This window comes from Megalops cyprinoides, chromosome 5 (assembly GCF_013368585.1).
Source record: "Megalops cyprinoides isolate fMegCyp1 chromosome 5, fMegCyp1.pri, whole genome shotgun sequence".
NCBI classification, from domain to species: Eukaryota; Metazoa; Chordata; class Actinopteri; order Elopiformes; family Megalopidae; genus Megalops; species Megalops cyprinoides.
This window is the reverse complement of record NC_050587.1, coordinates 38,287,501-38,314,412: the sequence shown is the minus strand read 5'-3', so window position 1 is coordinate 38,314,412 and position 26,912 is coordinate 38,287,501. Positions and strand designations below refer to the sequence as shown.

General features: G+C 46.8%; 3 protein-coding genes across 3 annotated transcripts in view; all 3 read left to right on the top strand.

Moving 5' to 3' along the window:
- Positions 1 to 835: 835 nt before the first annotated feature.
- On the top strand, positions 836 to 4,675 carry LOC118778460 (cationic amino acid transporter 4-like). Its single transcript, XM_036529992.1, has 4 exons — positions 836 to 1,817; positions 3,140 to 3,825; positions 4,149 to 4,257; positions 4,542 to 4,675. Exons 1-4 carry the CDS (start codon positions 836 to 838, stop codon positions 4,673 to 4,675), a joined length of 1,911 nt encoding a protein of 636 aa, XP_036385885.1.
- A 3,165-nt stretch (positions 4,676 to 7,840) lies between these two features.
- Positions 7,841 to 11,855, top strand: LOC118778459 (cationic amino acid transporter 4-like). Its single transcript, XM_036529991.1, has 4 exons — positions 7,841 to 8,822; positions 9,840 to 10,525; positions 10,826 to 10,934; positions 11,722 to 11,855. The coding sequence occupies exons 1-4, from the start codon at positions 7,841 to 7,843 to the stop codon at positions 11,853 to 11,855; spliced, it is 1,911 nt and encodes a 636-aa protein (XP_036385884.1).
- A 1,678-nt stretch (positions 11,856 to 13,533) lies between these two features.
- LOC118777529 (TBC1 domain family member 10A-like) overlaps positions 13,534 to 26,912 on the top strand; it is a 26,172-nt gene continuing 12,793 nt past the window's right edge. Inside the window, exons 1-2 of the mRNA XM_036528556.1 lie at positions 13,534 to 14,958; positions 25,586 to 25,685. Coding sequence (XP_036384449.1) covers positions 14,768 to 14,958; positions 25,586 to 25,685 — 291 coding nt within the window. The 5' untranslated portion in view covers positions 13,534 to 14,767. The remainder of the gene's footprint in view (positions 14,959 to 25,585; positions 25,686 to 26,912) is intronic.

The window sequence follows — 26,912 nt, the reverse complement described above, 5'->3', positions numbered from 1 at the left end:
ATCTGACATGTTTTGGCATTAGTCGAATATTTTGACCAGAGTTTTACCCACACTAGACCACGGTGATCTTGTTTGCTTGCCTGATGATGCTCATTTGAAAATCTTGTCCCGTAATGTGCGCATTGGGAAACTGTTGCGCCTTTGAAATGCACTCACGTTCGTCTTCATATTGATCACAGACTGGCTGTTAAGAGTTATATTTACGGTTTGGAACTTAATAGCGTTCCTTCCCTAATAGGGTTAATATATATCTTGAGTAGGCGAGGGTCGCATGTGTGCTCCGCCATTAGTCAAATAGTCGTAAACCCTTGTTTCCATTGTATGCCGCAAACCGGCTTTGCATCTCATAGTTTACGCATGTTACGTTGTATAATATATTTAGACCGCTTGTGTTGTATAGTGGGCTAAAACCAGTCTGATGAAGTAAGGAGAAAACATCGCGGTTACACCGATTCTGAAGACGTTAGAAATGGACATGTGGGGTCTGGATTTTGACATTCTGTGATACTGAAAATAGAGTGATGTCTCCAATGGGTGAATGGGTTATTTCACTCACAGCCTGCTCATAAATATACACCACACAATGTTGCATTTAACAATTCACTGCAGTGTACCCCTGTACTGCAATTTTAGTGTCAGTCATAGTCCACTGAAACCATGTTTAATACATCAATGAAACAGAAAAATTTGAGTGGGTTTTGTTTGTGTTGAACACCATTATATGATTGGTATTATCACATGAAGGCTGTATGTAACTTCATGTTCAAACTGCCCCCCTCCCCCCCCCTAACTCTGCTTGTGTCTCCAGCTGAATCACCAGCTTGGCTGCGTTACCATGGTGAACAGCAGCCTGGTCTGTGCCCCCCTGCTCCGCTTGGGGCAGAAGCTGAAGCGGCGGAAGAGTCTAAAGGAAGACGTGATGGAGACGTCACTGCAGCGCTGTCTGTCCATCCTGGACCTGACACTCCTGGGGGTGGGAGGAATGGTGGGGTCTGGGCTCTATGTCCTGGCTGGCACCATAGCCAGAGACACTGCCGGGCCTGCAATAGTGGTCTCCTTCCTCATGGCTGCCATTGCCTCCCTCATGGCTGCCCTCTGTTACTCCGAGTTTGGGGCCCGCGTGCCCAAGGCTGGTTCAGCCTATGTGTACACTTACGTGTCTATGGGAGAGATCTGGGCCTTCATAATTGGCTGGGATGTGATCCTTGAGTACATGATTGCTGGTTCTTCTGTGGCTCGGTCCTGGAGCAGCTACATGGACTCCGTGTTCAACCACACTATCCAGAACTTTACTGAGACCTACATCTGCCACTGGGACGTGCCCTTCCTGGCCAGCTACCCTGACTTCCTGGCTGCGGGAATTCTTGTGCTGGTCACCTGCTTCGTGTGCTTGGGGGTGCGCATCTCCTCCTGGCTGAACAACGTCTTATCATGCATCAACATAGTCATCATCACCATCATCATCGTCTTCGGATTTGTGTTGGCCGAACCTGACAACTGGAGCCAGGACGAAGGAGGGTTTGCGCCCTTTGGGCTATCTGGGATCTTAGCTGGCGCAGCCACAAGCTTCTATGCCTTTGTGGGCTTCGACGTGATTGCAACATCCAGTGAGGAGGCGAAGAATCCCCAGAAGTCTGTGCCCGTCGCCACCTCACTCTCCCTGGCCCTGGTGGGCACCCTCTCCACCTTGTTCTCTGCCATGCTTACCCTCATAGTGCCCTGGAACACCCTGGATCCTGACTCTGCCATCTCAGACGCTTTCTTTCGCCGAGGCTACAGCTGGTTTGGCTACGTTGTGGTCTGCGGTGCCATCTGTGGTGGGTGATTCTCTGTCTGTCCATCAGAGTTCCTCAAAGGTTGTTCTGTCAGAAAAGATGAAAAAAAGTTTTTGGCTGGATCTTCCAGTCATTTATACATCAGCATACATCATGTAAGGGGCACTTTCTTTACGAGTTTTTGATACATCCAACAAAACACTTTCCTCGCAGAGAGTATGTGGGGTGATATGTATTGGCACACACCTGACTTCAACATTTCACTGCAAAAGTTAATGCTCTACTAATGGTTCCAAACTGAGGGTGAAAAAGGGGTAAAAAGTTGTGTCCATCTATCTGCTGGGTGTTTCTTTGACCAATGGTGCCATATCTCATCACTTAGTAGTTTTCAGCAGTTTTCACTAAACTGCAAGATACAATTGTAAAACTTAAGATGACATTACATTATCATCATTTAGCAGACACTCTTATCCAGAGCAGCTTATAGAGGTTAGAATTTTATTCATTTATTTAGATGAAGTACCTTGCCCAAGGGTACAACAGCAGTGCCCCAACAGGGAATCAACCAGCAGCATTTTGGTTATGAGCCCTGCTCCTTGCCACTAGACCAAACAGCTGCTCAACTTATAGCATGGACTGCCTTATATTAAGGCCAGTATTTGTTGTATTCTAGTACTATGTATCTTTCATAAAACTGTGTATGTGAGCTTAGTATCTAGATTACATGGGGTCAAAGAACACAAAGCCCTGAGATGGGCTGTCGTGTTTGCTGTATAAGGAGAAGTATAGTATATGTGTGCAGAATCTGATGAGGCAGCGCACCAGTTGTAGGCTGGGATTAGTAGAAGTTCTGACATACAGTTAGCTTAGTCTTTCCATTCCAGTGCAGTCCACTGATGGTCTGTAAATGTAGGTGAAATTCCATTTGGTGTATTGGGCTTTCCTAGTTAAATCAAGAGAAATGCAATGAGAAACATTCTGATTTGATTCTGTAGCTTTCTGTGAAATCTTTTGAAATCAACAAGAGCCAGAAAATAATATTTTTAATTTTAGTTCCATATAGATGACATGCTCTGGGGAGGCTTACAAATTTTCCTGCTTTGTGTACCCACATCTTTCATGTTAGAGATATGCTGGAGACTGCATGGAAACCAACAGGTCTATGTAATTAAAGTGCCCTGGCATTTCTGTGTTTTTGGGTAGACTGCTGAGATGTACAGCCTAATAAAGCTCACAATAAAAAATAAAAATTCAAAGAAAAGGTAGGATTTATTTCTCAGATGATGTTAAGGCACTTTGATCCTTTGAGTCTTTTGATCATGTGACCACAGTGCTAACAGGACAACCCGCCTCTCCCCTGCCAGCTATGACCACAACCCTCCTCAGCACCGTCTTTGCCCTGCCCCGGATCGTGTACGCCATGGCAGACGATGGCCTGCTCTTCTCCATCTTTTCCAGAGTCAACAAGACCACCAAGGTTCCTGTTATAGCCAGCATCTCATTTGGCTGTCCCATGGTGCTGCTGGCTGTGATCTTTGATGTGGAAATGCTGGTCCAGTTCCTCTCCATCGGTACTCTCCTGGCCTACACCTTTGTGGCAGCCAGTGTGATTGTGCTGCGGTTCCAGCCCCACAGAACCAGCGCCGGGACCTCATTCCTATCCTCCACCAGCACCGACCCCCAGCCCCGCCCCATGCCAAATCCTCCACCTGCTGGGGAGATGAAGCCGTATGTCTTCTCTGACGACCTGCAGCTGGTGGAGGTGGAGATGAAGGAGCAGCCGGTGCCGGGGAAGCTCAAGGCCGGCTGGGAGCGCTACCTGGGCCGCTCCCTGGGTAACTGCAGGCCGGGACGGGTGGTGAAGTACTCTGTGCTGGCACTGATGGTGAGCGCGGTGTGCCTGTGTGCTGTTCTGGTGTTCGGGAGTGACCTGCAGCTGCTGCCGCTGTGGGCCTTTGCCCTGCTGCTGCTGGTGTTTGGCCTGGCCTTCTTTCTCAGCCTGGGACTCATCTGGGCCCACGAGCCACAGGCCAAGCTCAACACATTCCAGGTGAGCCACGCCCACAGCCTCCTTCAGTCACACAGACTCCACAACTCACTCACTCACACACTACTCTATGCTCTGTAGTTGCTCTACCCTGCCAAGGACTAAAGTATTATTAGTCCCACTTTATAGACTGTGTGTTGCCTCTTGGGTTTATTACACACTGTATAAGCATGTGGGAAAAAAAGCCTGTATGAAAATCTAGATTCAGAATTAAACAGGGTCATCTGGGTTCAGTTTGTGAATGTATTGGTATAATCAATGTTTGTCATATGTAAACCACACCCCCAGGACTCAGGCCTGATCACTATTGGCTGTTGTCTCCCCAGGTGCCTCTGGTTCCCTTCATTCCTGGAGTGAGCATTCTATTCAATGTCTTCCTCCTGTTTAATCTGAGCTTTTTCACCTGGATCCGATTTGCTGTCTGGTTGTTTATAGGTAAGCTTCCAAGACAGAGAACACCACTGCCATTGCCATGGACACACCTATGGTATTTCCCAAAGATGCTCCAATGACGAACCCCATATACACATTCTTAGAACACATGTCATAGAATTTGCACGACCAAGGTTGCTTGTCAAAGAATTTTAACGCCACATTCAGATTGGTCATTTTGATTGCGTATTTTTTTGCAGTGTGTGTGTGCCTGTATCGTGTGTGTGTGAGTCTGCTGTACAGGTGTATATGTGCACATCCCTGCCTGCCTCTGTGTGTCTCTGCAGGTCTGGTGCTGTATTTCAGCTATGGGATCAGGCACAGCAAGGAGGGCTTGCAGGATCTCCCAGCACAGGAGCAATCAGTGCTGCCCACCGGTGGCCTGGGAGAGTCAGTGCAGGCTGGGATAAAACTCGACTGATGAATTGACTGATAGATTGAGGCAACAGTGGAAGACAGAATATCATTCCTTTCCCTGTTCCCCTGTTTGCTTTCATATTTCCCCCCCTTTTCTATCCATCTGTTATAATGCATTCAGTACTGTAATGTACTTCACCCAAGAAAAAATAAATACATACAGCACAGTTCTAAACTGAAGACAAAAATGATTCTCAATGTATATTGACAGTAGGTGAGTAATGCGTTTCAGGAATTGATTAAAATAATATTTTCTTTCTTGCACATAATCCACGTCAAGGTTTATCATACCTTTTTATTCTCTTCTCAGTTTAAAATGGGAATTTTGTGCCTTACATTATCAACACAATGACAGTAGGAATGCAGTACTGTTTGGTGGCATATGAACGTAAGCCAACATCCATCGGACGGTAGCAAGAGCTGTTGGCTTATTGTTTTTGAGTATCTGAATGTGCACAAGAACCGCTTTCTACCCAACATCCTTATTTTGCATAAAGGAGAGATGTAAAAAGTGTTCTTTGGCAACTATGTTGTCTTGATTGCTAATGCAGTACTAATTGGCAGTGCAAAAGTTTTCTGTACAATTGGGACATCTTTTTAATAGAAAGAGACATATATGCCCTTTAGATCTTGCAAAACTACATGCTTACATACTTGCATCAAAACACAAATGTATGACATTTGAAACCTAAAATATGTAATCTTTGAAGCTAATAATTAATTTATAATAAATAAATTGAGCATATTTATTTATTTAGCCATGGCTGCAGGTATGTGTGTCAATACTTATACATTATAAAATTACAAAATTGCATAATAGAGACCGATTTTTCCAAGCATTTACTTACCGATTTGCAGAGAATATATTCTTTATGTGGGTGGCTTCTACACTAACACTGACTGTCAGACGTACATTTCCAATGTCTCAAGCTGTCAAAGGTGTAGACAAAAATCCCCTGGTCCTAGCTAATATCAACATTTTCAAACAGAGAACAGCAGTTGATGACTTCACCCAACTGACACTGTGTGTTCAAAAGTGTGGAAGCAGGCATCCTGGCAGGAGGTGCAGTTACACTGGCATGAGGAACGGTTGTATCTGATCTGATAACTTTCCTGGGCCGGTTTCTGTATCAGGCCATAGTAACAGTCATTTTGCCACTGGCATTTAGAACACAAAGTGGAAAAACAAACACTGCCAGAAAAGTTTACCAGAGTATTGCCAGAAAAGCTTTTGCATAACCTGCTTGACTGCCAAATTGCAATGTTCCTTATTACCAGCCTGCTGGACATAACAATTTGCAAATAAATTAGTTCTGTCAGCAATGTGTAACGCAAGGGCACCAACATAAGGGCTTTTTCATCCACAATGCTGTGTAAGTTTACATACAAGGGCCACACCTCCTGAAGGAATCAGTCTCAAAAGTAGACCAAGAGCTAAACATTTAGTATGATCATCTTATTTACCTATAAAATATCTTTAGTCTTTTCAGTAGCCTTTCAAACATTTTTCCAAAAGTAAAATGGAGGTAAAACCTATTATTAAAGTGCTAAAAGTTATTTTTAAAATTGTTTTGAAGACTGTTTTCAATACCGTGTTTAAGTAATAACATGAATAAATAACATGAGTATAGCCTAATGATGTCTTTCAATGCTTTGCTTATGTGCCATAAAGTCCAACTTTAGCTAAATTTTAAAATAGGACACTGTCATTCATTTAAATGACATCCATGCTGCATTCATTATTTTTAAAACATACATTTAAAATTACATTTTGAATAATTCTTATGGTCAGATCAATTAGTTCACTTTCATTACATTATAATTCTAAACAAAATATAATTCTGAACAGAAACAGCGCTGTTCGTGCTGTAATTTATTCTCATACTGAGTGCACTTTAGAAGCTCCACAGAAGCTCCATCTGTAACTTCATGGCCACGAAAAACACACAAGACAATCATGCACAAAATGTGCTCATTCTTTTTGACTTGTAAATAAAGCCGAGTGATGTCAATACCGTTTCCTCAGCAAAGCTTCTCCTCTCTGTCCTCTGACAGTCATCTCTTCCATGGTCCTCATCCTCTCCAACTCAACAGCACAGGTAAGATATTTCCTATTAAAGACATAAGCAGATGGACTGTATAACTGTAGAGGTTATGCTAGCCCATATGGTACAAATATGTTGACGAGCGTTGAGAACACAATAGGTGATTAAATATCGAGTCGTGATAAACGTCTGCTCCTGTGTCAAGCAGAACTTTTATGCTTCTGTTTTTGCCTCCTGTACCTGTGCATTTCATACCATGTAACACATTTTTAATGCTTTCAGTGTCTTTAGAGGCTTAAATGTGACATACAGTATGAAGAATGTAAGCTCAAGATGAAAAGCACAGGCACAAGATACAAGGCATTTAGGAAACGCCAGAGAAGTTTGCTTTGGAACAGTGCATTTTCAGTTTATGTAAAAGTAATGTTGCCCAATGTATTAACTGTAACTTGACTTCATTTTCATATCAACACTTTTAGAGGAAGACCTAATTTTGCAAGAGTTATTATTAGTACATAGGGAATAAAAACTTAAGATGTGAATTACTTAGCCTTCATGGACATAGAAAGTGCTTTTTTGTGGAGGTATTTTTTTTATTCCAGTACTATATGTTTGCCGTTAAGACTGATACTATGCATAACAGGTTATGTGGTGTATCAGAGGGGAATGGTAACAATGCTGCTTGTCAATTATTTCGGTGTTTACTGTATAACTTGGGTTGTTACTGCATAAATGATGAGTGACTGCATATAAGGACATGGATACAGTATTTTGCCTGAGTTACGATTAAGGTACAGCAGCTAGGTAGCTGGCTAAAAATGTAGATCATTGTCTATTGTCAAGTACTGTCTGGTACTAACAGTAATCTATGGCTGACCAAGGCTACATTGTTACAGTAGCAGTATTATTAATATTTTTGTTAGCAACATGGGTAGCCAGGGTGCTAGCTTGCTCACTTTCATGCACAACCAAGATGGATATCATATCTTTGTTTCTGTTGAACTTCACATGGATACAAGTATTATAACGTGAGGGCTGTTTGTAACTTCATGTTCAAACTGCCCCCCCCCCCCCCCTAACTCTGCTCGTGTCTCCAGCTGAATCACCAGCTTGGCTGCGTTACCATGGTGAACAGCAGCCTGGTCTGTGCCCCCCTGCTCCGCTTGGGGCAGAAGCTGAAGCGGCGGAAGAGTCTAAAGGAAGACGTGATGGAGACGTCACTGCAGCGCTGCCTGTCCATCCTGGACCTGACCCTCCTGGGGGTGGGGGGAATGGTGGGGTCTGGGCTCTACGTCCTGGCTGGCACCATAGCCAGAGACACTGCCGGGCCTGCAATACTGGTCTCCTTCCTCACTGCCGCCATTGCCTCCCTCATGGCTGCCTTCTGCTACTCTGAGTTTGGGGCCCGCGTGCCCAGAGTTGGCTCAGGTTATATGTGCACTTATGTGGCTGTGGGAGAGATCTGGGCCTTCATAATTGGCTGGGGCATGATCCTTGAGTACATGGCTGCCAGCGCTGCTATGGCTCGGTCCTGGAGCAGCTACATGGACTCCATGTTCAACAACAGCATCCAGAACTTTACTAAGACCTACATCTGCCACTGGGACGTGCCCTTCCTGGCCAGCTACCCTGACTTCCTGGCTGCAGGCGTTCTTGTGCTGGTCACCTGCTTCGTGTGCTTGGGGGTGCATGTCTCCATCTGGCTGAACAACATCTTGTCATCCCTCAACGTAGTCGTTACCACCTTCGTCATCGTCTTCGGGTTTATGGTAGCCGACCCTGCCGCCCGGAGCCAGGACGAGGGGGGGGTTCTGCCATTGAGGCTATCCGGGATTGTAGCTGCCACAGCCGGGTGCTTCTACACTTTTGTGGGATTCGACGTGATCGCAACATCCAGCGGGGAAGCGAAGGATCCCCAGAGGTCTGTGCCCATTGCCAACATCATCTGCCTGGCCTTGGTGGGCACCCTCTCCATCCTGCTCTCTGCCATGCTCACCCGCAGAGTGGCCTGGAATATCCCAGGGCCCGACTCCGCCATCTCAGACGCTCTGCTGCGCCGCGGCTATGGCTGGTTTGGCTACCTTGTGGCCTTTGGTTCCTTCTGCGGTGGGTGATTCGCTGTTTGTCGGAGCTCTCCACGGAAGGGCGATTCATATTGGCACACACCTGCTTAACATTTCACTGCACAAGTTAAAGCTCATTAGTCAGGGAAAAAAAAAGTAATGTCCATTCCATCTATCCACTGGATGCTGCTTTGATCAATGGTTCTACCTCTCATCACTTAGCACTACCAGCCTGCAAGCGTGGAGCAACTTACACTTTTAAAAATTATATCATCAGAATATAACTTTTAAAAGTTGCCTTATATTGAGGCTAATATTTTTTTATCAATTTAAATGCAGTAAAGTATTTTTAGAAAATAGCCAAACATGCCTTTTAAACTGAGTGTACCTCACCTTAGTATCTAGATTACAGGTGGCCAAAGAACACGAAAACCTTAGATGGGTTGCCATGTTATCTATGTGAGAAAAAGTACAGTACAGGTGTGCAGAATCTGAGGATGCAGCACACCATCTGTGAATCACACATAATAAGTTATCACTTAGTCCAGTCTTCCCATACCAATGCAGGTGACTTACAGTACGTAAATTCAGACTTCCTTGAGATGCCTTGAGTTCTTTGTCCTAGATAAACCAAATAAATAATAATGCATTTCACATTTAAATTGAAATTTAAATTTCCTCCACATATTTCAGAATTGAACACTTGATATAATAGCTGTCACATCTGCATCCCTTAAGATTTGATTCTGTAGCTTTCTTGTTTGAATTGAAACACGTGTCACTCAACATTCAAATTTCACACACACGTTGTTTGTGCTAGTGACATGGTGGAGACTGCATGGAAGCCAGCAGATTCATGCCTTTAAAATGCACTGGCATTTACATGTTTAATGACAGGCTGCTGGGATATGCAGTCTGATGAAGACAATAATAAGAAACAAACACATTAAATGCAATGGCAGGATTTGTTTCTCAGATGATGTTAAGGCACTTTGATCCTTTGAGTCCTTTGATCATGTGACCACAGTGCTAACAGGACAACCCGCCTCTCCCCTGCCAGCTATGACCACAACCCTCCTCAGCACCGTCTTTGCCCTGCCCCGGATCGTGTACGCCATGGCAGACGATGGCCTGCTCTTCTCCATCTTTTCCAGAGTCAACAAGACCACCAAGGTTCCTGTTATAGCCAGCATCTCATTTGGCTGTCCCATGGTGCTGCTGGCTGTGATCTTTGATGTGGAAATGCTGGTCCAGTTCCTCTCCATCGGTACTCTCCTGGCCTACACCTTTGTGGCAGCCAGTGTGATTGTGCTGCGGTTCCAGCCCCACAGAACCAGCGCCGGGACCTCACTCCCATCCTCCACCAGCACCGACCCCCAGCCCCGCCCCATGCCAAATCCTCCACCTGCTGGGGAGATGAAGGCGTATGTCTTCTCTGACGACCTGCAGCTGGTGGAGGTGGAGATGAAGGAGCAGCCGGTGCCGGGGAAGCTCAAGGCCGGCTGGGAGCGCTACCTGGGCCGCTCCCTGGGTAACTGCAGGCCGGGACGGGTGGTGAAGTACTCTGTGCTGGCACTGATGGTGAGCGCGGTGTGCCTGTGTGCTGTTCTGGTGTTCGGGAGCGACCTGCAGCTGCTGCCGCTGTGGGCCTTTGCCCTGCTGCTGCTGGTGTTTGGCCTGGCCTTCTTTCTCAGCCTGGGACTCATCTGGGCCCACGAGCCACAGGGCCAGTTCAAGAACTTCCAGGTGAGCCACAACCACAGCCTCCTTCAGTCACACAGGATGGATCCCAAACCACCCAATATACTCTTGCTGGTTCCCCACACCACTGGAGTTCTACCCATGAGTGCTGTGCGATACCAATGTTTTGTATAAATATGTAAAATGGAGAACAAATATATCTTTTGCTGGGCTAATTTGTTAGCTACAAACTACCTCTTTAATGATTAAAACATCACTTTTGAAATGACAAAAGTGCTACACAAAATTTAATAATCATGATGACCTTCCACAGGCCTTGGGCCTGATCCGTGTTGGTTTCCTCAGGTGCCTCTGGTCCCCATTATCCCTGGAGTGAGCATTCTGGCCAACGTCATCCTCATTTTTAATCACAGCTCTTTCACCTTTCTCCGATTTGCTATCTGGTTGGTTATAGGTAAGAGCCTAACGTGAAAAACACCAGAAACACTTTTGCACTTGATGACTTGACCTTTACATAATGGCTGTTCCTGTGATACATGCCATAGGTGCTTTCCTAACCCACACCAATAATGGAGCTTGCGTGAGAAAGACTCCACAGATATTCTTTATGTGGACAAGACATTTGCTCCATGTATTTTGAAATTAAAAGATTTGCCTTGAATAGCTGTTGTTAGCTATAAGTGTTCTGACTTGCTGTCTCTTTATGAGTATTCCCTTTATACCCTTTATGAAGGGTGGTGGTGGGGTAAAACAGAGTGTACATACCTGTACAGCAGTCCACACAGCATCCAAACCTTCTCTTACCAACCGGAACCTCTAAGATGAGGACGTATAGACGACAGAATGAACACAGGAGCTGAGTGTCTGGTCCCTGTAGAATATCTGTGAAGGTTCGTTAGCACATAGTTTAAGATAAGATAAGATAATTCTTTATTTGTCCCACTGAGGGGAAATTTGCAGTGTTACAGCAGCATAAGTAGAAAAAGAACAAGAAATAAGAAAGATAAGTAATCAAACATACATACATGGTAAAAATAAATAAAAACAGACAGTGCACAGTTAAACAGACATTAACACAGTACTAGTTAGTACTAGTTTTAACTCAGCATTCCGATTGGCCATACTGATTGTGTGTGTGTGTGTTTTTTTGTTTTGCAGTGTGTGTCAGTATTGTGTGTGTGTGAGTCTGCTGTACAGGTGTATATGTGCACATCCCTGCCTGCCTCTGTGTGTCTCTGCAGGTCTGGTGCTGTATTTCAGCTATGGGATCAGGCACAGCAAGGAGGGCTTGCAGGACCCCCCAGCACAGGAGCAATCAGTGCTGCCCACCGGTGGCCTGGGAGAGTCAGCGCATGCTGGGATAAAAGTCAGTTAATTGACTGGTTCATTGATTGATCCTTTCCACCCCTCTCCTCCTGTTCCTCGTTGGCTTTGTTCAAAATGTTGTCTACCCCCCTTCATGTGGCAAATGTGCTCAGTCTGTAGAAGCTACTTTACTTCACCCCAGCATCACCAGTTCAAATAAATAAATAAATACATAACAAAAGTGTTCTTAATTGAAAACAAAATCTTATGTTCATATAGAACTTCCATAAATGCCCACTAGATGGCAGCAAGAGTTGTTGTTTTTGAAAGTGAAAGTGTACAAAGGATCTGTAACTTTTCTGGCATCAGTATTGCCCAGTTTGCTAATTTGTATGTTATTCTTTATTTCCACAATCACTTAACAAAAGAGATTAAATGAATAAATGTGGCAAAATTACATACTTGGGCAGGGGTTGATAAAAAAAAAAACGTACCTGGGGAAATGTTTAAAAAAAACACAATATGTAAATCATGTCAGATTTTTATATTGAAAAAAATATTAAGCAAACCTCACAAAACTATTAAAAACAAAAAATGAGTAAATAAATCATGGCTCAGATTACTCTTGTTTGGCTCTTGTGTGGCTTCACTCTAATATTGATTAATATTATTTTTCAGTAATGTTCATGCCTTGGATTCATTCCTACTGTTGGATTTCATGTGACTTCCAATCAAAATGTAGGTGTCTATTTTGTGTTTACATCATTGTGTCAATAGCATGGTACATTTTGTTTCAGTTAATAATTGAGCAGCTCTTTGACTATGCCATTCAAGATGGGCCGAGGTAGTGTATTATAAACTTCATAGTCAGTGAATTACAAAGTATTGTGTCTGTTATCAAAGATTTTGTGTTTTAAGGTAACTTCTTTGACCAAAGCCACCATTCCCTGAATGTTAGCCTCTTACGGTTATATATTCCCCTCACATAGTGTATATTGCAAACAGGCCGCAGAAATAATTGCAACATTACACAATATTCTCCTTGAAGCAACATGTTGGGCAACATTCACACTTACATTGAATTAGGCTGAAGGTACTTGCAAAAAAAGATGAATTTAATTTTGAGAAACTGAAAGGGAGACTTTCATCTTTATGTGTAAAAATGTTAAGTAAGTTTAGCAAAAAGCTCAGAGTATTTGGGTGCAGTTGTTGTTTACATTTGAAATAAATAGTTTTGCCGTTTTGTGGCATTAGCAAAACAACTAAACAATGAGAGTCTATCCTGTGCTAACCAGGCAATACCTCTCTTCCTTTCTCTGTCAGTAACCTGCCGTTCAACTCAATTCATCTGTATAAAATGTAAACTTCGATCTAACATTAAAAAACAAGCTCAATAACCACAACAATAACCACTATCAGATTTATTGACAGTGTTTATATGGCAGTGTTTCTAAGATTTAATTTCGTCTGAAAATCTACTACATTCACATAATATGTTAATAATGAGGTCACAAGTAAACAACAAATTGTAGAAGAGGAATACGCATGGATAAATGACTTCTTGCGTTCTTGCTAGAAAATTATAGTTGTAGTCCAATCCAACACGGTGCTAACTATTCGAGAGATGTATTGCGAGTGAATCGTCTCTCCGTCGAAATGCAGAGTGTTGAGCTACCCCGGGCGGATCTTGCATGCTCACCAGAGCGATGACAGGCTGCTCTACTGCGCATGCGCATGTACACCTCCCAAAGCCGCTGGAGCCAAATGGCTTATGGAAAATGTAGCATTAGCAGCCGTAAACAAAATAAATCCGCGTTGAAGCTCCAGAAAACAACGACAAATAAAATAAAACAAGCCGTGAGGTGACAGATCCCAGGCAGAGCACATTCTGGGTATGGTGAGGACAAGAGAGGAATATATCCGCCAGGCTAAATGACATTAACTGGCTAACGTTAGACTGTATCCTTGAGTGTTCAGTAGCTAACCTTAGCTAGCCAGCTAGTTAAATGACCTGGCAGGAACAGTGTTAGCTAGGCTAGCTAGTTTGCAAATACTTTGTTAGCTGACGTTACCTGTGAAGTTTAAAAAACATAGCTCGCCTGCAACTTTATTAGTATAACTTTTTAAAACGCCCGGCGTGTTAAGTTGTACGGCTAATACTTAGCACGACATTTTGGTTAAACGCTGCGGAATATTGTTGCCGTGTATTAAAGGCTCGTTAGCAACCTAGCTACCTAGTTCAGATAATCTGATCATAACCGGGATATGCGTCTGAACACCAACAACAACGGCCTTTGCAGAATAATTTTGGCCTGGACGCATTAAAGAAAAGTTTGTTAAGGGGAACGTTTAGGCAACTTCTGTCTAGTCCAAGGCCACAAGTAGTTAGCTCGCTGTACGACCTTATTGCATATTGGATGTTCATTGTCACTTTACGAGCCTCGGAGATAACCTGCTAACGAGTTAGCCAGCGTTACATTAAATTCAAATAAACTTTATTGGGACAGAGCGGGGCGCGTCGCCACTGGTTAGCTAGCTAACGTTAGCCAGCTCTGGTCGGGGGAGTAACTTGTGACAGTTGAGGTATGAGCCCAACTTTTTTAGGTGGATTAGCGAATCATTTGAGTTAGCTATACGACGTCGCGGGCTAATTAACAGTTAATAGTTAACTCACTGAAATCTCTGCTAACGTTATGCTGTTACATTTTCATCCAAGCAGCTAACGTTAGCTGCCCGGTTAGCAGGCTGTCATTGCGGTTGTCATCTTTAGCTTTAGTAACTATGCAGGGACTAGGAGACTGAAACTTTGAGGAAACGCCACAAACCGATTTAACGAAGCTTTCTGAAGGGTTCGTCGCAAATATTCGTAGCTACGGTGTCTCGCTAGGTAACTGGAATTGTTCACTCTGTTGATCACTGAGCCAGCAGTCTGTTTTAAAAATATTTTGGTTTGGACTGGTGATAGCTAGTTAGCCAGGTGCGATGGCTCGGATACAGGGAAACGGGCTACAGTCGGCCGAGTCCAGGAGCTTGCGAGGCACCAGGGAGAGCCTGGCCGACCCGGATAACAGCTCCCTCGGATCCGACTCCGAGATCAACGGCTTCGCCAACACCGAGAGGCAAGCGGACAAGTATGGATTTATCGGAGGGGCGCAGAAATACTCTGGCGAATCGTAAGTACTTCCATTAGTGATCAGACCATTTAAATCGGCCTCCTTTGTGGGCCGGCGGCATGCCAATGTGGTGGAGGTTCGTCTGCTTAGGATACCAGGCTCCGGCGTTAAATAGCTCTACAAAGCTAAAGTTTGCAATGCTGGATATGCTGAAACAATTCAAGTTTAGCATTGTATTCAAGGATGCAACGGTGTCGCGACCTCCAGGTATTCGGACCCCGGTAATATGTCAGGTTGCCGCTGGTGTGCGTTGTCGTCTGATTTGACCCGTTGTTCCACAGCTTCACTGTGCGTGGTACTGTCACAGTGAACTTTTATTTCAATAAATTTACTAACTGTATTATATTTGTATTGCATTGTATTTCAATGTTTTTTTTTTCATTACGTAGGTTAGGTATGACGAAATTCATTGAGTAAGACGCTGAGATGAGAGCAAGCCTTTCCATGTTTGTTTGCAGCGATTACGGGGTTTAAAAGGCCTTTTGATTAATTATACTTGGGGATTAAAATCTCCGCGAGCAGGACGCCAGCGCAATTTTGGGATTATATTGTAGTCTTATCCTTTATGGTTGTTGTTGCTCCTTATTTTTATCGTGTGTTTTGTCTGCACACTAGAACATTTTGGAACAGATCCACTCTGCTGTAGTGTATGGACCTGTGCCATTGATCGTGCGTCCCTCTTGCCTTGCCTCCTTCAGGGTGAATGCTTGAGTGATCTGTGTGGCGGAGGCCCACCGCATGTGTCAGCGGAGCGTTTGTTTATTTCTGCCGCGCAGTCTTGCGGAGCGCGATAAAGAAGTTGCTCTCCTGAGGAGCAGCTGAAATCTTCTCTGCGGTCCCGGGCACGACTGGCACTGCTGAAAACATTGGGCCTTATCAGATTTCCTGTCCTCGCCTGCTTTTGTTGTGGTTGCTGTCATATCTCCTCTGCCGAAGGCCACCAGGCAGGAGAGTCACGGCCAATATCCACGCTCGGCGGGGGGAGCGCACACGCCCCCTGGCGGGTGGCACACACGATTCGAATTCAGGCCCACACGGGGAGAGGCGGTTTGGCAAACGAATTCGGTGTCAGTCTGATTGTGGGCAGGAATTGCTGTAGTTCACAGCTCTCATGACAGGTGGAGAGTTTTGTTAGAGATACTTGGGGAAAAAGACGTGACAATGGAGCACACTCCCAGAGTTCTACACTCTCGAGGACACCATGTCACTGTGAACTCTTAATTTTACTATTTGTTTCAAAAATCTTGTCAGTCTTAAATGGACTGATGTTTTTGCTATTCAGAGATTATTAAAAGACACACACATGTATGTAGGTGAATACTAATGGCCTAGATTAAAGTCTCTGAGGTTAAGAGATGTCTGCTTCGGGACTTAACGTGCCCTGGCAGAATTTTGTTCACCCAGACGTGTGAAAAGATTGGTCATAAAGCATGGATTAGCAGTGCTTATTCTTTTTGGGTTTTGGTGGTCGCATTTTTGGGCAGAATTAGTGAGCTGATCGCTTGAAGGAATTACACAGTTCATTTTAGGAACTGTAGTTGAGTACTGAAACTATGTCCTGTTTCTCCTGGTCTCCCTGGTAGCATATAGGAAGTGTTTACTCAATGTGTGAAAGGACATTAATCAAAAAGAATTTCTCACTCTTTTTCCGCAACCTAATGATACACCAAAATGCTAGATAGCGCATTCCATGTATGAAGTCCCTCTAATCACAGTCACTTCACTAGCGTATGTGAAGCTACCTCACAGTTGTGTGGGTTGGTGAGAACTTGGTGGTACTGGAGGGGCGAACATATTCTAGTAAATGCAGGGTGACTATTCTGTCAGCCGTGTGAGCACCCATTCATGCGGGTGACAGCATGATAATTGCATGCTGTTTACAGGAGAATTTTGCCTCAGACTCACTGCAGATGATTACTATTCCTCCTTCCATAATTAAATGGATATTGTTCTTTGAAAGGTCCATGTTTGCTGCCGTAATAATCAGTCTTCTAAGTATATTATTCTCTGTTGGTGTTGAAACCTGGAAATGTAGCTAAAATAAATAACAGCCACATTTTTCAAGCTTATGTGGACACATGTACAATAAGAAGTACATGCAGTACAGAGGCTAAACGTCACAGTTGTTCACAGGAATGAGTATTGATCAATGTGAGTACAAAATGAGTGCATCAGGTCAAAATTCCACTGGCAAGATTTTTTTTTGGGGGGGGAATGTGTTACATTCTAGCCAGTTTTAGTCTAAATCACAACGTAATTTGATTCTGTGATACGTTCTCGGGGCCGTGAAACGTTTCGTCATTTTCTGATTTTGCGAAATTTGATATTGCGTTACTTCGTCTCCTACCTCCTCTTAGTTTTTTTTCCATCATTAAAAAAAAAAAAAAAAAAAAAACCACGCCCCTTGAAATCAACCTGTTGTGCCACAGGTATTGTGCGACTCCTCAGGAGATGTGCAACACAAGGGAAGGGGAGGGGAGTCACACAGAAAAGTAGGCCGTGGTTGTTGCACGTCAGTTGTACAGCCTCTGTAAGTGGCGGGTCATTGGTTTGCTGAGTGTGCAGTTAGCGCTTGGGGCTAACCTGCATTCTCTGTTTCCTCAAGGTTGACTGAGCTGTTCTCTATTTATAACACTCAGTGTTTGGTGTCCCGGGGGTGCTTTCAGGTGTTCAGCTCTATCTGTCCAGTTGAACCAGCCTGCTAAATGCACTAGGGAATCAGCTGTCAGATTGTATAACCTGTTGGCCTGTGTGTGGTTCAGGTTTTTGTTCCCGTGTTTTTCCCAGAATGCACTGTGCTATCCCTCTGCTCCTCCGTGCAGCTTCCTCTTCCCTTTCTGTCCACCTGTGGTTTCTTCCTTTCTTTAGTAGAATGGGGTGCTTGTGTCAGGTGTAGTCAGGGATGTGTGTGAGAACGAGGGAGTGGGCGTGGCCACAGCTGAGGGGGGTGTGTGCATTGAAAGGGGAATTCTGGGAGTGGTCATGCTCTGTGTGTGTCCATTAATGATGTCATACGGCACCTGGGCCAGCAGAAAGCCTACATGAGGAAACGCGAATTGGACATGAACTGTGACATGTAATGTAAGCTTTGCTGCAGCAGGCGCTGCTTATTAACAGCACAGGGGCAGTGGGACTTTGGGACTCTATCCAAGCACTCAGGTTCACTGCCTGAACCGTGTGTGTGTGTGTGTGTGTGTGTGTGTGTGTGTGTGTGTGTGTTGGATTTCTGTGGTGCACACTGGCCTTTCTATTCAATCAGTTTAATCAGTGGGTGATGATAGAATCTGACAGGAAGGTGAACTTTTTCCCAGAGGTATTCAGCTGAGTGTTGGGCCAGCAGCGCTTGTGTGAGAGGAAGAGGATGTTGCTGGTTGAGGTTTTGGGACGTTCCTCATTGGCTGTGCCTGTCCGGGACCCCCACCCCCACCCCCCGCCAATGTGCACCGGCCTGTTCACAAGCTTCCAGGTTGGGGGGGGGGGCAAACACACTGCAATGTGAAGCCTACCCTGAGCGTGTAGGCGTTCACAAACTGGGTCCTGTCTCACTGTGCCAGTGCATAGGCGCCACGGCAGGGCGGAAACATTTTGGCATGCAGCTGAGGCTCTGAAGCAATGGATTATGGGTGGAGTGATCCTGAGCTTCTCGGGATACTGGGTTGGAGTGGCCACGGGTCAGAGGGGGTCACTGGGGCAGAATCCTGTCTCCTCCGGCTACCCCGACTTCATCCCGCAAACAGGATGCAACAAGAGTCTGGCAGAGACTGAAACCGTTGGAATGCACTTTTATTTTGTCGCGGCTATTATTCTGCTTGTGTTTTTTTTTCATTTCAATATTTTTTGGGGGTCTTTTCAGCCTCTGCATTCCTCTCCTTCCTCAAGTCGAGTCTTTGTGGTCACTGATGTGATTAGTGGAGCTGTTTGGGTGAAATACTGGCTGAAGTACAATACTGCGCTTTTCACTCCAGACTGTGCGAGACCTCTGGGTTTTTTTTTTTTTTTTAAGTGTCACTATCTGTTCCATGGCTGTGGCTCTGAGAACTGTCCCAAACAAGTGGTCCTTTCAGTAGGAATGAAGACTCTGAGGTCCAGTGTCGCTGTTCTCGCTGGGGGTGTTGGGAGGTACCGCGAGAAGCCTCCCAGAGGATATGTTTTCGCCCTTTTGAATGTAGCCGATAATGGGCCTCTGTTCCTCTCTGTGCCACTGGGAGGGTGAGGGTGGGGGCAGCCACACAGTTTAAATGTCACGGCCATGTAAAAATTGCATTAGCAGAGGGGTGAAAACCTGTACTAAACTTCTGCTGTGTTGGCTCATAGCCTGATCTGAGTCCAGAGACTCTGATTCATAAAGATCTCTGTCCTTTTGTGGGATGTGTTGGTGGTAACTTGCCCATTCTACGCTGCACTTGGAAGCCTTTCAGGTTTTTAAGTGGTTCTAGTGTTTCTGAGCTGAATAGTGAGATTTGTCGAAGAGAAAGTCTCTTTCTCAACAGTAGGATTCCTCTGGCAAGAAGACGGGGTCCACCGTAGTTAGCCTCACAGGTCTGTGGCACTCAGCCAATCAGAAAGCGTGTTTGTGGCTCTCGGCCTATCACAGTGATGGCTCCACAGGTCTTGGCTGCCTCTGTCCCCATTGCTGGGCAGTGGGAAGAGAGGAAAGACTGAGCGCGAGCTCTGCCAGGCTCCTGGAGCTTCCTGTTTTGAGTTTCTTGGCTGGCCTTGCGCTGGAGGCCTGGCAGGCGCCGTGGCATCTCAGAACAAGGCACTGTGACGGACGCTACGGGGGTACAGAGGGACAAGGAAACCACGGCAACGCAGGCCTGCACTGCAGCACACTGTCCGTCAGTAACACAGAACTTAGGAAAAACGTCTGTCGCTATCTGTGACGGAAGCTGTGAAGCTGACTGAATGCCCAACGAAATAATGGTTTGGTAAGGCGTGTTCTTACTGTGATGAACGAGTAGAAGACTAATATTCCTGTTGTTTTTATTATTCATTCACTCACATTACATCAGTATTCAGGACAAGTTTCCTACTTTCCATTTTACCTCTGTGTTTACCTCCATTTCAAGTGTCCTGTGGATTGGTATGACAGCAACACCTGTCCACCTGTCAGAGATTCAGACCTGTAACATTACCTCATTGACATTTAGCGGATGCTCTTATCCAGAGTGATTCACATAGGTTACATACTTATCCATTTATTTACTTGTATATTTACTGAGGCAATTGTGGGCTAAGTACCTTGCCAAAGGGTACAGCAGCAGTGCCCCAGCGAGGAATCAAACCAGCAACCTTTCAGTTACGGGCCCTGCTCTTTACCACTGCTACACACTGGTGCACAGTTCCTTAACCTCTTCACCACGTGCAAGTCTGCAGCTGAGAGAGGGCACTGGCACCAGGTCGGGAGAGACGTGCAGCTTTATTTACGTCTGGGAGCTGATTTCCTGTTTGCCCTCAGCCGCGCCTCCCTGAACACCGGTCTCCTCTCCTGTAATTACAAGGCTGCGGCTCTGTAATGACAGGACGGAGCCGGATCGCACACAGAGCGCAGCGACCTCGGCGATGGGGAAGGTCCGGCCGAGCTCCATGCAGAGGCCCTCTCCCCATTTCCCTTTCTCTAATGTCAGAGAAACCGCCCCTTTATTTTTAACAAAATACGGGCTCTGTGCCTCATTGGTTAGCCATTGCTAATTTCAGTTGCGAGTCCCATAGATCTGTGAGAGGCTTCCATGTCCGAGTGAAGCAGTGGATTTCACTGGTTAATGTGTGAGAGGGTATGGTGTCATTCGCCTCCGCCCCCTCATTTTCCCTGGGAATAAAGGCAAGACGAGACGTTCTGTGTAATTAGGCGGCGATTGCTCACTGTGGGATTATGGGTTTGATAACTGCTTGTTTGCATGCTGTTCTCATTGCTGACAGTTGCCATTTTGTATCTGTGCTGTCCTTCTGACGCTGCAGGAGCTGAATTGGTTTCTGTTTCTCTCCCCCAGGGTGTCTCTGCTGGATAGTGCTATATTAGCGTAGCCTGTTTCTGCTGGTTGATGGTACTTTAGAATGGTCCTAACCAAGTTCACATTATCCAGGCCCAGTCTCCAGGGTAATGCTTACTTGTGGTCTCCATCACATGCTGCAGGAATCCCAAGCTACGTTTACACAGCTGTACCCCTCAGCCGTCCTGTGCTGGTGGTCCCTTTGCAGAGGCTGGGCTAAGCGTGCTTGTAAGCAGCGCTCTGCAGGTTTCTGTGATTAGGGAAGCGGTCACGTCATGCTGCAAGCATGGGGATAGATTGGCTGCTCTTTGCATGGCCCTCTCAGGCTTTTGGAAGCAGAGATCAGGGAGTCTGGCCAGAAGACAGAGCAGCCGGAGTGCTGTGAACAGAGACAAACCTGGCCTGCGATGGGGGAATGTCCCAATCCGCAGGGGCTCCCTGTCGCTCCCTCCCTTTCGGCTGAGGAAGTTTAAACGTGAAAAGCCAGCGGTGAGAGGGGAGGTTTAGCCAGAGCTGTAGGACAATAGGAAGAGCTGCTGGCCTGGGCAAATACACGGTGGGAGGCGGTTTGATGAGAGAGAGAAAGAGAGAGAGAGAAAGAAAGAGAGAGAGAGGGGGGGGGGGGGGGGGGGGGGGGGGGCGGGGGGGGGGGGGGGGGGGGGGGGGGGCGTGGGCGGCGGGGGGGGGGCGGGGGGGGGGGGGGGGGGGGGGGGGGGGGGGGGGGAGAGGGGGGCGGGGGGGGGGAGAGAGAGAGGGGGGGGAGGAGGGGGGAGAGAGAGGGAGAGAAAGAGAGAGAGAGAGAGGGGGGGGAGAGGGGGGAGAGAGAGAGGGAGAGAGAGTGAGAGTGTGAGAGAGTGTGTTTTGTGTGTGTGTGTATTTATGCGTATATGTGTGTATGCATGTGAAAGAATGTGTGTACGTGTCCGTGTGTGTGTGTGTGTGTGTGTGTGTGTGTGTGTGTGTGTGTGTGTAGAGCAGGCGGATATTCTGCTCAGTGAACCCTTTCCTGTTTGACTGTCCTGCATACTTCCTCCTCTTTCCCCTAGCAGAGACTTTCCTTATGTACTTGCTTAGCACGCTCTCTTATCCAGGGCGACTGGCATAGTTTCCATATTAGCCCTTCATACAGCAGGATAGTTATTAAAGCAGATTAGGTTGAGTTCTGCATCTTACTCAAGGATACAATGCCAGTGAACCTGCGGCCTTCTGGTTCCACATCAAAGTTCCTACACACTAGATGAGACAACTCCCCAGTTCCTCTCCCCCAGCATCACTCTGTCTGTGTTCCTCTCCCCCAGCATCACTCTGTGTCTGTCTGTGTTCCTCTCCTCCAGCATCACTCTGTGTCTGTCTGTGTTCCTCTCCCCCAGCATCACTCTGTCTGTGTTCCTCTCCCCCAGCATCACTCTGTGTCTGTCTGTGTTCCTCTCCCCCAGCATCACTCTGTGTCTGTCTGTGTTCCTCTCCCCCAGCATCACTCTGTGTCTGTCTGTGTTCCTCTCCTCCTGCATCACTCTGTGTCTGTCTGTGTTCCTCTCCCCCAGCATCACTCTGTGTCTGTCTGTGTTCCTCTCCCCCTGTAGAGCCTGCAGCCTCTTTACCTGCAGTAATCTGGCCGAGGTTTATGGTGCAATTAGGTAGCTGCAGCCGTATTAATTTTCCTTTTACAGTAAGCCCATGTGCCACTCTCTGTCTGTGACAGTCCCCTCCTGCTGCGGGATTAGCAGCAGCTTATTCGTTTGTCTGTTTAGCTCATTGCATCTCTGTTGACCAGCTCTGTGTATATATAGCACTGGCCTGTGTGTGTGTGTGTGTGTGTGTGTGTGTGTGTGTGTGTGTGTGTGTTTGTGTTTGTGTTTGTGTGTACGTGCTTATGTCTGTCTGCAAGCACGCACACAACTCTGGCCGCTGTGTTAGCGGTGATAGCATTGTTCCACGCTAACCAGGGCCTAGCCCGCATGTGAAGTGAAAGCTGGGGAACAGCACTTAGAGCGTAGGTCTCTCATAAAGACACGAGATCCTCACCCCCACGTGGCTCCATCGGTGAGGCTGTTCACTGCCAGTGCAGACTGAGCTGAGCTTCTGAAACCAGCCCTGACATTTTCTGACAACGTCTGCTATCCCACAGCAACAGAACAAGTCAGCTTCATTCTGCCGGGGATTGGGGTGTGTAGGTCGGCCAGGGTTCACCTGTCTTACCACTGTCAGGCAGTCTTTGATTTGTCAGATACCTGGGGGCTGCCTGGATCATGTTAGCAGAGTAGCACCTGTCCTGCTAATGAGTAACCGCTCCACTGTGTGCTCTGTGACTCGTAGTGCAAAAAAAAGCTGCTGGCTGTGTGTATCGGAGTGTGTCCCGCCTCAGTGCTTCTGAGCCAGTGCAGTGGGCGTTGCAGTGAGATGACCCTAATATGCTGGCACTTCAAAACAGGGTTGCAGTAAAGAGGAACAAACATGTCTCTGCACCAGTGTGTCACGTTATAAATACAATCTGCAGCCAGCCACAAAGACTTTAATTGTGCAGGTGATACGCACAAAATCCTCCTGTAGTCATAGCCTGTTTTTGTATTTGTTTTGACTGCAGTTCCTCCTCTGGTTACCCATGAGCAGTGGCATACCTGTGGTGTAGAATACCTTTTTTGGTTTGGCATCCTTAAGATGACGTATGCTAATTACAGTCCAAGTTATTACTTGTAGTGTCCATTCACCAATATATTTAATATTTGGAACTGGAATACAATGTTTGTTTTTTTTAATGATAACAGTAATAAGCGGACAGACATGGATATTCATAAAATAACACCAAGCTACACAGAAGATACAGTTTCATTTTCCTAATAATTTTGTGTGATGAAAGACCCTTTCTTCTGCCTGCCTCTGAAAGTAAAACTGGAATTAAAATATAATAAAGCTTGCTGTGGGAGGGAAGTTCCCAGGGGGAATTTTCTGTTTTTCCCTCTTTTGATGAGATCATTTGTGCTGACACGAGGAGGTTTTTGTGTGTGGAAGTTCTGTAAAGCCTCGCTGGGTGTAGCGTGGCTGTGCGGCTTGTTCTGCATTCGCCATCGTATCGTCGCCCTGCTCCTGCCCTGTGCCTCGGCACTGGGTCTCTTATCTCTTAGGTGTCATTTCCCCCTGTTAAACACGACGTGCTGAATATTTCGAGACGTGGTGGTTGACTGAGCACCAATCGGAGACAGAGCAGAGGCCTCGACGCTTCCCCGCGGGGAGGGGGCTGCTGCAGTGAGAAAGGGGAAGTGTGAGAGTGGGGGGGGGGGATTCAGATCACATGACTTAAAGGCTTCGCCCCAAGTCGGGGCCCACTAATCCGGCAGCCCTGGGGCGGGGGGCTGCGCTGTCCCCCTCGCTCCGTCTCCAGCATGCTGGTCACGTTAGCGGGCCGTTTCCGCCGCGGTGTCCCTCTCCCCTCCTCTCGCTCCGGCCGCCGGCTCTCCCCAGGCCTTTGTGCTGCTCGGTTTGCGGAGCACAGCAGGCGTGCGGTCGTAAGGATCGCTTCGCGTTTGTGTTTGCCAGAAACAACGCCCACGCTGTCTGTTTCTTTCCTCTCCGCTACGTCCTGCGCCGTGTGTGCGCGCGCGTGCACGTGCGCTTGGGTGTGTATGTGTGCGTGCACGTGTTCTTGGGTGTGTGCGTGTGTGTGTGACAGTTGTTTTAAAAATAAAAATCAAAGTAAAGAGCAGTATTGCATACAGTCCAGCCAAACCCAGCCACATGGCCAACTATGCCTCCTGTTGCACTTTTGAACATGTTAACATTTTCTATGACCCTGTAAAAGGCTGACTCCAATGTCTGTGAGTGTGTATGTGTTCATGTGACCACATGCCCGTATATCTGTGTGTGCGTGTGCGTGTGCGTGTGCGTGTGCGTGTGCGTGTGCGTGTGCGTGTGTGTGCGCGCGCGTGTGCATGCATGTATGCGTATCTGGGTTGGCAGTGTTTTAAAGTGGCTTGTAAACTGAAGGCTGTTAGTTTGAGCCCCAGGGTACTGCTGTGCATATTAAACCCGTATGGCTTCTGCAAATATACAGCTGTAAAAATATAAACTTCTTTATAATATAACTTCTGTATAAATGTCGACCTTCTAGATAAGGGCATCTGCAAAGCAGAGAGGCCCCATTTGACTGGGACCGACCCGGGGTGAGGCCGTGCTCCGCCTCTCTGCTGTTTGTGATAAAGATGATCATTCCTCACAGACGCTACTGAGCACCAGCAAGTACTGTTGCACCGTACACTGCTGTGAACACCCACACACTTCATTCATAAGTTTCTGCAGCGTACACACACACACACACACACACCTCTTCAGTTACTGCGGCGTAAAGCCACACGTGCACTTTCACACAGCACACAGTCAGTTTCAGATTCTGGTGTGTTTCTGAAAGCCACGTGGAAAGGCAGCCTGTGCATGTTCCGCTCTGTCACATGTTCACACTTTCCCTGGTTTAGCTGGTGCTTCGATAGGCCGAGGGGTGTGGCTGTGTGTGGGGGAATGATGATGTAAGTGTGGCTAAAAAAACGGCCACTCCTGTGGTGATTGACAGAAGTCAGTCTGCAGCTGTGGCCAGAGGTATTAACAGCTCCCTCTTCCTTCCCCCCCCCCCCCCCCCCCCCCCGCAGAGCGCAGGACGTCCCTCCAGAGGTGCTGAGGCAGAGGGAGGGCAAATGGCTGGAGATGCTCAACAGCTGGGACAAGTGGATGGCCAAGAGGCACAAGAAGGTGAGCCTCGGTCTGGCAGCAGACACCACACAGAGTTACTGTCAGTCCTGCCTGTTCATGGCTGTGTGTGTGTCCCGTCTCAGTCTGCATGCTTTTACTGGTTTATACCATCACCATCATCATCATCATCATCATCATTTCAGTTTGATTACTCAGTGCTTTTCCCTTTCGTTATCTAGCAGACACTTTTTTCTACGGCAGCTCACTGGAAGCAGTGGTACATAAGCACACAAACAGCAGTAGATGCAGGAAACATCAGATGTTATCTGTCACAGTGCTGCACTGGATACGGAAGTGCTGCCATCATGAATATAAGACTGATAAAATAATTAAAACATTTAACAACTAGTATCAGAGTGAAACACCAGACCTCCGTTGTAATATTCAAGAGGGCAAGGCTTAACTGCTGTAACAGCTGCTCTAGGGAGCCCACAGGCAGTGTGGAAAGGTGGGTTTTCAGCCTGCAGTGGCAGGTGGCTGGTGGCTTCACTGTCCTGACCACTGCGATAACCCTCCACCACAGGGACAGATATTTTCAGAGTCAGTAATGTCGTAGCTGCGACTGCACCTGGTCTGGCTGTAATGTGGGCCACCCAGTGGTGGGTTTGACTTGAGGAGAGGCCAGTTTCTGACTGTCAGGTGATTGACGGAGGGTAGCGGTGAGTCGAAAGGTGCTTCAGTCAGGCCTTAAACCGCACTGGCTCGTAGCGGTGCTTCAGTCGGGCAGCGGAATGCCTCCGTGCTGTAAGGAAGTCCCGGGGGGCACACCTCTTCCACAGGCTTGTTTCCTTTAGGCTTGTGGGAGGGGCTTGTGAGTTGTGCCTCTCTTCCGTGACAAAGTATCAGATTGCACCTGTCATCGTTGCAGAGAGGAAGAAAAGAAGTGCTGAGACAGTGTGCTCTGAAGGCGCGAGTCATCAGTTTTACACTGGAGCTCCGGCTCAGGGAGTGTAGAGGTCAGAGTTCCCTCCCCAGGGAGTTCCCGCTGACCCAGTCACAGAGCCCTGGGGGCAGGAACATGGAGACAGAAAGCACCCGAGAGAGGGAGGGAGGGAGGGAGGGACCACACCGTCCTGCTGGCTCAGCTCACCACCGGCTGGCAGCGACAGTGGCGTCTATGTGTGTGTGTGTGTGTGTGTGTGTGTGTGTGTGTGTGTGTGTGTGTGTGTGTGTGTGTGTGTGTGTGTCCGTATATCTGTGTGTGTGTGTGTGTGTGTGTCTGTATAT

Excerpts from the sequence above, each read along its gene's own strand:
- LOC118778460 (XM_036529992.1), top strand. The coding sequence starts at position 836 with ATGGTGAACAGCAGCCTGGTCTGTGCCCCCCTGCTCCGCTTGGGGCAG. Across the intron at positions 1,818-3,139 it reads GGTCTGCGGTGCCATCTGTG|CTATGACCACAACCCTCCTC; the intron begins GTGGGTGATTCT and ends CTCCCCTGCCAG. Across the intron at positions 3,826-4,148 it reads CCAAGCTCAACACATTCCAG|GTGCCTCTGGTTCCCTTCAT; the intron begins GTGAGCCACGCC and ends TTGTCTCCCCAG.
- LOC118778459 (XM_036529991.1), top strand. The coding sequence starts at position 7,841 with ATGGTGAACAGCAGCCTGGTCTGTGCCCCCCTGCTCCGCTTGGGGCAG. Across the intron at positions 8,823-9,839 it reads GGCCTTTGGTTCCTTCTGCG|CTATGACCACAACCCTCCTC; the intron begins GTGGGTGATTCG and ends CTCCCCTGCCAG. Across the intron at positions 10,526-10,825 it reads GCCAGTTCAAGAACTTCCAG|GTGCCTCTGGTCCCCATTAT; the intron begins GTGAGCCACAAC and ends TGGTTTCCTCAG.